General features: G+C 40.3%; 1 protein-coding gene across 1 annotated transcript; it reads left to right on the forward strand.

Moving 5' to 3' along the window:
* Positions 1-3,844: 3,844 nt before the first annotated feature.
* LOC138899341 (uncharacterized) lies at positions 3,845-4,651 on the forward strand. Its single transcript, XM_070185505.1, has one exon. It carries the CDS (start codon positions 3,845-3,847, stop codon positions 4,649-4,651), a length of 807 nt encoding a protein of 268 aa, XP_070041606.1.
* The last annotated feature ends 8,262 nt before the right edge of the window (positions 4,652-12,913 follow it).

Consider the following 12,913-nt stretch of genomic DNA (forward strand, 5'->3'; position numbering starts at 1 on the left):
TATCCAGTCTCCGTTACCATTTATTGATACATCACATCATCATTTTGGGCTAATATTCATGAAATTATGAGCTTGGGAGACTGGAGAGATTGATGACTGAGTGAGGCCGAGTGCTTGATGGTGAGGATATTGATGGGATCGGGTTGCATGCCGCAGCAGGTATTAATTATTTATGATGGGTTCGGGTTGCATGCCGCAACATAATTTATTGATTTATGCCATGATTGGCTTGTTATAACGCTTGGGCTGAAGGAGCCCCTCCGGAGTCTGTACACCCCTAGTGAGCGCATATATCTATTGAGTGAGAGTGTCAGGTAATTGGAAGGACTGAGTGACTGGAAGGACTGAGAGGATTGATACTCAGAGAGTATGCATATGATTTTATCATTGAGTTGTATTGCATTGGACATGCACACTTGACATACATGCATAGAGATGTATTTTGATCATGTTGTACGATATTGCATCATTCATAACTTCACATACACATTGACATGTAGGCATAAATATGTACTTTTCCTCATGCCATTTGATAATAAAACATTTACCTGTTGAAAAGTTTTGGAAACAAAATCACTATTTTACAAACTTGCTCATATTTTGGCGCTTTCGGTAAAAGATTTGGGTTTTTACTGTTATACGTGAAAAGCATGCCTATTTTCTGAAACTGTGAATGGACTGAATATTTTATCTCTGAATTATTCTTGTACCACTTTTATTATATTTTTATGAGCTGTTATTGGCTATTGGTGTTGGACTTTGACCTTTGTCCCAGCTCGTCACTACTTTCAACCTAAGGTTAGGTTTGTTACTTATTAAGTACATGGGGTCGGTTGTACTCATACTACACTTCTGCACCTTGCGTGCAGATGTTGGATGTTGATGTTGTTGTGCAAGGCGGGAGCTGGATTTGAAGATGTACATGCATTCCGGTCATAGCAACCTCTTGATCTTGGTAGCTTTAGAATTTTAATTTGTTCCTGTATAGTTCAAACAGATGATGTACTTTATTTCATGTCAGCTTTGTAAATTCTAAATCTTAGAAGCTCATGATTTGTACTACTAGTCCTTAGAAAGTTGTATAAAATTCGGTTATCTCATCTTTGATTCACATCAGTGTTGTTATATTATGTTATTCATGACGGTTTGGATTTTGGGTCGTGACAGTACAAGTACTAGCATTTTTTAAATTAATTTTAAAACAAAAATAAATCACGATTACAATACTCACTGCCCATAAAAATTTTATTTTTGTGTGATGCAATCTCCATTCTCAAAGAAAATCTTAACTCCAATTCTTTCTAACAATTCCACAAGAACCAAATTGGCCCAAATATTAGAGTTATGGATCAACCAACTAATGCCAATATTTTTCAGGATTGAGTTTGAAAAGAAATTTTCCATTCTAAGAACTTGAGTAGTTCTTGAATCACCAAAATAAATAAATCATTCTTCTTGTTCTTCAACTTGAGTGTAGGACACAAAATTAACTTTGTTAGCACAAATATACTTAGTAGCATAAGAGTCTAACATCCAATCTCTTACATTAGCTATCAGATTCGCTTGAGAAATGACCACAACAATTATATCATCCGCTTACTCAAATTTATTTTCGACTTGCAAGATTATCATTTCTCTCAAAGAATCTTCTACATTGAAAAATATATGATGGTTTAGTGTGCCCCCACAAAATAATTATTATTTTCAGTAAAGTTTGATCTCAAATAAATAACTCATAGTCATATGAAGAAAAATCAATCATTATTCAATATTCACCCAAATGATCAAGAGATAAGCAAAGATTGTTTTTAGATCATAAATTACTTTCACCAAAATGCAATATATTTGCTTCTCCAATATATATACTGTCACCACAAGAATCACAAATTTCGTAAGGCTCTTCCATATTGACATTAATAAAAATTATTTCCAGCAAGGCAAGGGCTGACAAAAGCAATTGACAACAATATACATACATGAGTTCTTTAAGATTTTTGTATAATAACCATTTTGACAAAGTCGGATTTAGAATTACCCAATTGGTCACTCATGGTCTCTAGCAACATAAGTAAACTGTAAAATATTGATGCATTAGAAAATTAAGCATATCAAGTGGAAGATGTTACCATTCGTATTTAAAGTCTATCGGTATTCCATAATAAGTATTCTCCATAAGAACAAAGTAAAATATCCTTAAGATTGTTAAATCTTACGGAAAATACTTGATCACGAAACTTGTAGGAAATTATTTAAAGATTAATATGTGTCAATGACACTGTCTTTAAAGATATTTCACCTAGATAATTCACTTCTAATGTTCAAGTGAGTCTCTCGAATTCACTCAATTATTAGTTCAAACGTTCAGTAAAAATTCCTCTCTCGATTAAATCTTAACACAATATGAACCAATTTAAGCACGTGAAGATATGCAAGAATGCGTAATGGATTTGTCTTTAGGAAAATCTTTTTCAATTATTCTCCTAATTAGGTTTAATCAATGATTCAACTAGCCTCTTTTGATTACTTAGAGGAATGTATGAACCCAACCAACACTATAATGCAACGATATCACAAGCTATGTCTCTCTCGATTACATGAACAAGTGACTATAGATGCAATAATTAAATCATCTAAAAATGCTTCAATACATAAAACTAGAGTTATAATCCACAAAAAATCAGTAATACACCAAATCCATCAAACCCTAAATGGAACTACTCCATAGATATGGGAGAATTCATCACAAATAAAATTATAGTATAGAAAAACATAAATTCAATCCAAACTCGGGTCTTGAGTGAGGAAGTAATGATGAAATCCTTGTGCTCATGTTCTTCCCAACTCCTCCTTAGCCTTCTTAGGTCCAAAGTATGTCAAAAACTCCAGAGAATAAAGGTTTCCATGTATTTATCCTAAGTAGGGTCGGGCCCAGACGAAATTACCCTTTCCTAGCTGAAGTAGGATATTCACTCTGTAAAATATACATAGGCGCGTCGCATGGGGCGACGCGCCATGCATGGAATTAGTGAGAAAATCCAGAGAGCTCAACATATGTCAGGCAGGAAGAATTGCACTGCTGTGGCGCACCACCCACAGTAGTGCAAAATTCTCAGAGTGTTTCTTTTTGCTTGCGTTTTGACGTCTAGACTTGGTCCTCGACCCTCAAACACGATCTCTGCCTAATCCTTTGGCCTATTACTCATACTTCATAGCTACAAATAGCCTGAATTATCTCCACAACCTCTATATAACTCGGAATCACTCCTACAAGGCATAAAACACACAATAAGTGCAAATCACTACCAATTTAAAGCTTAACACAAGTAAAGTGTAGTGACTTAGAGTGAAATAAGCGACTAAAATACGAGATTATAGTCTATCATCAGACCTGTTAAAACAAAATATGGTAGAGTATCCGGTAGTAACCTAGGCCGACCTCTAACAATAGCTACCAATCAAAAATCAGAGTTGAGGACGACCAACTTGGAGCCCCTTCTGGATCCGTTTATCCTGTTAGAGTCGACGATAGGTCTAAGAGAGTCGTCGATCATGAACCGAGATCGGTCCGAGACCTGTATCAACCATAAAGGGGAGATCGAAGGGGAAACAGGTCCGGGCGTCACCCCACAAGGAACAAAAAAAAAAGCGATCGAAGGCCCAATAGTCGAGGGCTGATGAGAAAAAATGGTTTGGACAGGCTGCTCGTGTCCAAGGAAGCACCAAGATTGTCGGAATATAACTTCAATGTTGATGCTGCCAACATCGTATCATCCATTGGGCGCATCGAGGAAACCAAGTGGCCTCGTCCATTGCAGTCCGGCCTTACCTAGAGAATCCTAACTTTATGTGTAAGTATCATGGCACTTATGGTCACAAGACCAAAGATTGCCAGCAATTGAGAGATGAAGTTGCCCGGTTGTTTAATAATGCGCACCTACAAGAATTTCTAAGTGATCGAGCCAAAAACCACTTCAGAAACAGGGACGCCAGCAAACAGACCGAACAAGAGGAATATCAGTACTTCATCAACATGATCATTGGAGGGGTCGATATCCCTCAAGGGCCAATGATAAAATGCACTAAAGTATCCATCAAGAGGGAAAAGTGCACCCGAGATTACTTCCCGGAGGGAACCATTTCATTCAGTGACGAGGATGCCGAGGGCATCGGGCAACCTCATAATGATGCACTGGTAATATTCGTACTTATCAATAAATCTCGAGTTAAACGTGTGTTGATTGATCCAGGTAGCTCGGCCAACATCATCAAATCGAGGGTCGTAGAGCAATTGGGATTACAAGATCAATTAGTGCTAGCAGTCCGGGTGTTGAACGAATTTAACATTGCATGCAAAACCACTAAAAGGGAGGTAACCCTGCCAGCGAATACCACTGGAACAATCCAAGAAATAAAGTTTTATGTAATCGAATGGGACATAAGATATACTGATCTATTCGGAAGACCATGGGTTCACAACATAAGGGCGGTACCTTCTACCTTACACCAGGCGTTAAAATTCCCTACACCGGGAGGAATCAAGACTGTTTACAGAGAACAACCAACTGGAAAGGAGATGCTTGCAGTCGACGAAGTACTCCCGGTGGCTACCGTCTTAGGGAACATGGAGTCGACCAAAAAGGACAAAGTTTAATAGCAACCACTGTTGTCATCCCCTGCCGGACCACAGGAATGAGGAGTAGACAAAGAGGATGATTACGGAGTTCCAAGATCGTTCATAGCTCTTGATGATACAGACGCCACGAAATCAACGATTGAAGAGTTGGAGCAAGTCACACTGATCGAACACCTACCGGATCAAAAGGTATACCTGGGCACGGGGTTAACCCCCGAGCTCAGGGAAAAAATCATTAATTTTATTAAATCTAACATAGATTGTTTCACTTAGTCCCATCTTGACATGACAGATATCCCTCCGGAAGTAACCACTCACAAACTGAGTTTGGGCCCGAAGTTCCATCCGGTTAAGTAGCAAAAGGATGCCGCATTCCGAGGTCAAACATGCATTCATCAAGGACGAGGTATCTAAACTCCTTAAAATAGGATCCATCTGGGAGGTTAGGTACCCGAACTGGTTATCTAACATAGTAGTGCCTAAAAAAGGGAATAAGGTAAGAATGTGTGTAGATTACAAAGATCTGAACAAGGCATGTCCTAAATATTCTTTTCCTTTGCCTAACATCAATCAGATTATCGACGCGATGGTCGGGCACGAGATACTCAGCTTTCTCGGTACCTATTCCAGGTATAACCAAATTTGGATGGACCCGGGCGATCAGGCAAAGACTTTTTTATCACTAAATTCGGCACCTATTGTTATAACGTAATGTTGTTTGGATTAAAGAATGTTGGTGCCAGCTATCAACGCCTAGTAAACCGGATGTTCAAAGAATAGATAGGAAAATCAATAGAAGTTTATATTAACCACATGTTAGTCAAGTCCCTACGAGGACCATTTGGAATATTTCCAGGAAAACTTCCACATATTGAAGAAATATAATATGAAGCTGAACCCGGAGAAGTGCGCATTCAGGGTCGGATCGGGAAAATTCCTATGATTTATGATATCCAATCGAGGGATCGAGATCAATCCCGACAAAATCAAAGCCATAGAAGACATCACCATGGTAAACAACATCAAGATCGTTCAAAGGCTGACCGGGCGTATAGCTGCCCTGGGTCGGTTCATATCGAGGTCCTCGAAAAACATCTACCTATTTTTCTCACTGTTGAAAAAAAAGAATAACTTTTCCTGGACCCCGAAATGACAACAAGCTTTGGAAGAACTAAAACTGTACCTATTGAGTCTGCCCCTGCTCCACATTCCGAAGGCGGACGAACAATTGTACCTTTACTTGGTGGTTTTCGAGGAAGCGGTAAGTGGAGTTTTGGTTCGGGAAGAGAAAGGTGCGCAACTTCCTATTTACTATGTCAGTAGAACTCTAGGTAAGGCCAAAACAAGGTATCCTCGCCTAGAAAAATTGGTGCTCGCTTTGCTAAGCGCCTTTAGAAAGTTAAAATCGTACTTCCAGTGCCACCCCATATGTGTCGTAACCTCTTACCCATTGAGGAATATAATGCACAAACCTAAGCTCTTGGGCCAGTTGAACAAATGTTTTGTCGAAATCAGCAGGTACGATATCAAGTATCGACCCTGAACCGCCATAAAATCTAAAATTTTGGCAAACTTTGGCGTCGACTGTATGCCGGCCTTAATACCTGAAGTCAAAAGGGAATTATTCCTAACCTCGGGGACTACCTCAGGAATTTGGACCTTTTTTACGTACAGTACCTCAAACGCAAAAGGGTCTGGGCTCGGCATCGTGTTAAAACCACCTACGGGGAATGTAGTTAGGCAATCTATTAGAACTGTCAAATTCACTAACAATGAGGCCGAGTATGAGACCATAATTGTAGGTCTCGAATTGGATACAAGCCTTAGGTCCGAGGTAATCAAATCTAAATGCGACTCCCTCCTAGCGGTAAATCAAGTCAATGGGACATTCGATGTGAAAGAGGAACGAATGCGAAGATACTTAGGCAAATTACAGGTAACACTGCATAAATTCAGGGAATGGACCCTGCAGCACGTGCCCCGATATCAGAACAGTGAGACCAATGCTCTGGCTAACTTGGGTTCATCGGTCGATGTTGATGAATTCAGTTCAGGAACGGTGGTACAACTCATGAAGCCAGTGATAGAGGAAGGCCACGCCGAAGTAAATTCGATTAGTTTAACTTGGGATTGGAGGAACAAATACATACACTACTTGAAGACCGAAAAATTGCCCTCGTATCCCAAAGAATCGAGGACCCTGCATACCAAGACTACCAGATTTTGCTTGGTCAAAGGGACATAGTTCAGAGGAACATTCAACAGCCCGCTAGCTAGATGCTTGGGATCATGAGATACTGAATATGCCTTGAGAGAAGTTCACGAAGGCACTTGCAGGAACCATTCAGGGGCAGAGTCTTTGGTTCGCAAATTAATCAGGGTTGGCTATTACTAAATCGAAATAGAGAAAGATAAAAAGGACTTAGTACGAAAGTGTGATGACTTCCAATGACACGACCCAATGATATATGAACCAGGGAAAATACTCCACCCGGTTTTATCTTCATGGCCATTTATGAAGTGGGGAATAGACATCGTCGGTCCCCTATCGTGGGGCACCCGGTAAGGCTCAATTCATACTATTCATGACCGATTATTTTTCCAAATGGGTCGAAGCTCAAGCGTTCGAAGAGGTCTGAGAGAAAGAAGTCATTGGCTTCATCTGGGACCACATAATATGTCGATTCGGGATATCGGCCGAGGTTGTTTGTGCTAATAGGAAACAATTCATTGGAAGCAAGGTAAATAAATTCTTCGAAGATCATAATATTAAGAAGATACTATCAACACATTATTACCCTAGTGAGAACAGACATGCAGAATCAACAAACAAGACTATACTTCAAAACCTGAAAAAGAGATTGACCGATGCCAAAGGAAAATGGAAAGAAATTCTGCACGGAAGCTGAAGGTTCACGAGAAGAATTACCATGTTCATGATCTAGAGCTGACAGCCATTGTTCACGCACTGAAGATTTGGAGGCACTATCTTTACGGCGTGCCATGTGAGGTATTCATTGATCATCGAAGCTTGCAGTATTTTTTCAAGCATAAGGAACTCAATTTGAGGTAGAGAAGGTGGTTGGAGCTATTGAAAGACTATGATATCATCTATTGTATCATCCCGGGAAGGCCAACATGGTGGCCGATACTTTGAGTAGAAAGTAAGTCAGTATATGTAGCCTTGCATATATTCCAGTTGGTGAGAGACCGCTTGCATTAGAAGTTCAGGCCTTGGCCAACCAGTTTGCGAGGTTAGATATTTTTCAGCCTAGCCGTCTTCTAGCTTGTACAGTTGCTCGGTCTTCTTTATTTGAGCACATCAGAGATTGGCAGTATGACGATCCTTATTTACTTGTCCTTAGAGACACAGTGCGGCACGGTGGTGCCAAGCAGGTTACAGTTGGAGATGACGGAGTTTTGAGGATGCATGGTCGTATTTGTGTGCCTAATGTGGATGGGCTTCGTGAGTTGATCCTTGATGAGGCTCATAGTTCTCGGTATTCTATTCACCCGGGCACTGCCAAGATGTACCAGGACATGCAACAACATTATTGGTGGAGGAGGATGAAGAAAGATATAGTTGCTTACATGGCTCGGTGCTTGAATTATCAGGAGGTGAAATATGAGTATAAGAGACCCGGTGGATTGCTTCAGCAGATGGAGATTCCTGAGTGGAAATGGGAGCGTATCACTATGGACTTTGTTGTTGGACTCCCATAGACTCAGAGGAAGTTCGACGCCATGTGGGTTATAGTGGATACGCTGACTAAGTCAGCGTACTTCATTAATGTGGCAGTTACCTAATCCTCGGAGCAGTTAGAAGAGATTTATATTCGGGAGATTGTTTGTCTTCACGGTGTGCCCGTGTCTATCATTTCTGATCGAGGTACATAGTTTACCTTGCACTTTTAGATAGAAGTTCGGCGTGAGTTGGGTACGCGGGTTGAGTTGAGCACAACATTTCATCCTCAGACGGACGGGCAGTCCGAGCGTACTATTCAGATCTTGGAGGATATGCTTCGCGCTTGTGTTATAGACTTCAGAGGATCGTGGGATCAGTTCTTGCCCCCTGCAGAGTTCGCCTACAATAACAGCTACAAGTCGAGCATTCAGATGGCTCCCTATGAGGCATTATATGGTAGGCGGTGTTGGTCGACAGTTGGGTGGTTCGAGCCGGGAGAGGCTCGGTTGTTGGGCACAGACTTAGTACAGGATGCCTTGGATAGGGTCAAGATTATTCAGGATCGACTTCGCACAGCTCAGTCCAGGCAGAAGAGTTATGCCGACCGTAGAGTTCGTGATGTTGCATTCATGGTCGGAGAGAGAGTGTTACTTCGGGTATCACCCATGAAGGGTGTAATGAGGTTTGGAAAGAAGGGCAAGTTGAGCCCTAGGTATATCAGAACTTTTGAGATTCTGGAGAGAGTGGGAGAGGTGGCTTACAGGCTTGCGTTGCCACCTAGTTTAGCAGTTATTCATCTGGTATTCCATGTGTCCATGCTTCGAAAGTATCACGGCGATCCGTCCCATGTGTTAGATTTCAGCTCTGTCCAATTGGACAAGGATTTGACTTACGAGGAGGAGCCAGTGGCAATTCTAGCCCGACAAGTTTGCCAGTTGATATCAAAAAGTTACCTTTCAGTTCGAGTGCAGTGGAGAGGTCAGCCTATTAAGGCAGCTACTTGGGAGTCTGAGTCCCATATGCGGAGTAGATATCCCCACCTTTTCACCAGCCCAGGTACTTTTCTATGTTCGTTCGAGGACGAACGATTGTTTTAGAGGTGGAGAATGTGATGACCCAAAAGGTCATCTTATATTTTAGAACTCAAATATGCGCTCTTAAGCCTTAGAAATCTCATTTTTACCCTCCTCGATTTACGTGCGCAGTCCGGGCAGGTTTCTGGAAAGCTTTTATGTTGAAAACTAATGAAAATAAGAATTTTTACCTTAAAAGTTGATTTTAGTTGACTTCGGTCAACATATATGGTAAACGGGCCCGGATCCGTGCTTTGACGGTCTCGGTAGGTCCGTATCGAATTATGGGACATGGGCGTATGCCCGAAATCAAATTCGGAGGTCCCTAGCTTGAGTTATGAATTTATGATGAAAATTAAAAGTTTGAAAATTATTTATTTTTAAGAATTGATTGATATTTGGCATTGTTAGTATCGGGTCCGTATTTTGGTTCCGGAGCCCGGTACAGGTTCATTATGATATTTAAGACTTGTCGGTGAAATTTGGTAAGAAACGAAGTTGATTTGACGTGATTCGGACGTCCAGTTGAGAAAATAGAAATTTTAAAGTGTTTTTAAGAATTTCATTCGATTTGGTGCTGAATTCGTAGTTCTAGGTGTTATTTTGGCGATTTGATCACGTGAGCAGGTTCGTATGCTGTTTTTAGACTTGTGTGCATGTTTGGTTTGGAGCCCGGAGGGCTCGGGTGAGTTTCAGATAGGCTACGGGGTGATTTGCACTTACAAAATCTGAGATTTTTGCTGCAACAGCTGTTCTGGTGTGCCCTTCTTCGCATTCGCGTAGGTAGTGTCGCGAACGCGAAAGGTAAAATGGGGGCAGGGAATTTTCTTCTTCGCAAACGCGAAGGACTGGTCGCGAACGCGAAGCGTTGGATGTGGTACCCTTCGCGAACGTGATCTGTCTCACGCAAATGCGATAGTTTAAGGGACCTGGGGGAGGGGGGGGTCATGTTCTTCTACGCGAACGCGTCCATTGGGTCACGAACGCGAAGTCTTGGGGGGAGCTTCCTTACGCGAATGTGTAGAAAGACTCGCGAACGCGAAGGCCTTAGGCCGCTGTGTATCGCGGTCGTGACAGGCCTGTCGCGAACGCGATGAAGGCCTATCCAGTGACTTAAAACAGACTCCAAACACGGGTTTAAGCCATTTCTTCAACAATTTTCAAGAACCAAACGGGTAAAGGCAATTTTCAAGAGTCATTTTCTTCCCCAAAGTGTTGATAAGTGATTCTAAACCATTTTATTTCAATTACCCATTACATTTTATGAATTATCAACCTAAAATCTAGAGTTTTCATTATAGAATTAGGGTTAGGGTAGAAACTAGGAATTTCGAAAATTTGAGGATTTAGACCTCAATTTGAGGTCGGATTCTAAAACTAATTACATATTCGGGCTCGGGGGTGAATGGGTAAAAAGATTTTGGTTCGAACCTCGGGTTTTGACCAAGCGGGCCCGGGGTCGATTTTTCGACTTTTTGGAGGAAAATTTGGAAAATTTAATTTATGAAATATAATTGATTCCTTTAGCAATATTTGATATTATTGAGTCATTTTTGAATAGATACGAGTGGTTTGGAGGTGAATTCCAAAGGAAAAGCTATGATTGAGCATTAAGTGGCCTTCGGAGCAAGGTAAGTATCGTGTCTAACTTTTGCTTGAGGGAATATGTATTATGTGTTCATTTGCTACATGTTTGGTTGTTAAATATGACGTATAGGTAAGGTGACGAGCATCTATGCATTGTTGTCGAGTCATAGCATGCGAGTGAAATTCTATTCTTGTCTATTTTGTAGCTTTAAATTCTACTATCCATGCTTAGCGGGTTATTTGAAATGTTGGGTGACTCATATCTGGTTTCACTGAGATTTGGTAACTTTCGAATATTAATTCAAGGTTGAGATTACAGTGTGCTATTGATTATGGGTAAAATACTAGTTTCTTTGTGATACTCTTATCTATCCGTTGTTATTGATTTTGTGATTGGTGAGGAGGAGTGTAAAGCACGAAGGGTAATGCCGTGCATGCATTATTTATATTATGAGGAAGAGTGTAAAGCACGAAGGGTGATGCTGTGTATATTATGAGAGGTTTAAAGCACGAAGGGTGATGCCATGTATATTATGAGAGGTTTAATGCACGAAGGATGATGCCGTGCCGATCTATTTATTTATTTGGTGAGGTCGAGAGTAAAAGCACAAAGGGTGATACCATGCAGTTTTCCTTGCTGTTTTAATTGCTCAATTCTTTTAAGGATTTTTGGTTTAATTCTGTCTTTTCATTATTCTCACTCTTTATGTTGTATTCCCCCCACTTCCTTTCCCATTATTTTTATGTTATTCCTTTATTTACTGTTGTTGCCACTAGCAAGATTATATTGTTCAGGTTATATGTGAGTGTCTTGTTCTAACCTCGTCACTACTTCGCCGAGGTTAGGCTCGACACTTTCTAGTACATGGGGTCGGTTGTACTGATGCTGCACTCTGCACTTTTTGTGTAGATTTTGATACTGGCTCAGGTTGATCGAGATTTGCTATTGGTCCACTGTCCGGAGACTCAAGGTAGATCTGTCGGCGTTCACAGACCTTGAAGTCCCCGCCTATCTTTTATGTCCTACTGTTTTCTTTCATTTAGACAGTTGTATTTCTTTCAAACTATTACTTGTAGTAAATTCTAGAATGCTCGTGAATTGTGATTCCAGATCCGGGTGGTAGTAATTAATATAGTTTTATAATATTCCGTACTTATTATATTTCATCTTAGTTAATTATTGTTATTTACTGAATGGAAATAAGGAATTGGTTTAACGATTTTCTAACGTTGGCTTGCCTAACAAGTGAAATGTTAGGCGCCATCACGGTCCCGTCGGTGGGAAATTTCGGGTCGTGACAGTTTGATGAATTTGGTGTAGTCATACTTGTTTGTGGATAACTAACTCTAGTTTTATGTATTAAATCGTTTTGGATGTTTTAACTGTTGCATCTATATTCACTTGTTAATGTAATCGAGAGAGGCATAACTTGTGATATTGTTGCATTATATTTTGTTGGTTGAAGTCATTAATTCTTCTTAGTAATCGGAAGAGGCTAGTTGAATTGTTTATTAAACTTAGTTAGGAGGATAATTGAGAGAGGTTCTCCAAAAGACCAATCCACTATGAATTCTTGCATATCTTCACGTGCTTAAAATTGGTTCATCTAGTGAGGTTGAGGCTTAATCTAAAGAGGAATTTCTACTAATCAATTGAACTAATAATCAAGTGAATTCGAGAGACTCACTTGAATATTAAAAGTTAATTATCTATATTTAAATACCAAACATTTATCTTGCACCTATCCTATCGACCCTATCTTCTCCCAATTGATAACTTCCTTTGCTTAATACTTGCGTTGATTGTCATTAGCCAATAGTATAGATTCTTAGTTAAATTTAGTTTTAATCACATAACCCTAAATTGTTGATCACCTTGGATAGCAATCTAGCTACAAACTACGATAATACTGTTTAACTCTAATCCATGTGGAT

This window comes from Nicotiana tomentosiformis, chromosome 9 (genome assembly GCF_000390325.3).
Source record: "Nicotiana tomentosiformis chromosome 9, ASM39032v3, whole genome shotgun sequence".
Classification (NCBI taxonomy): domain Eukaryota; kingdom Viridiplantae; phylum Streptophyta; class Magnoliopsida; order Solanales; family Solanaceae; genus Nicotiana; species Nicotiana tomentosiformis.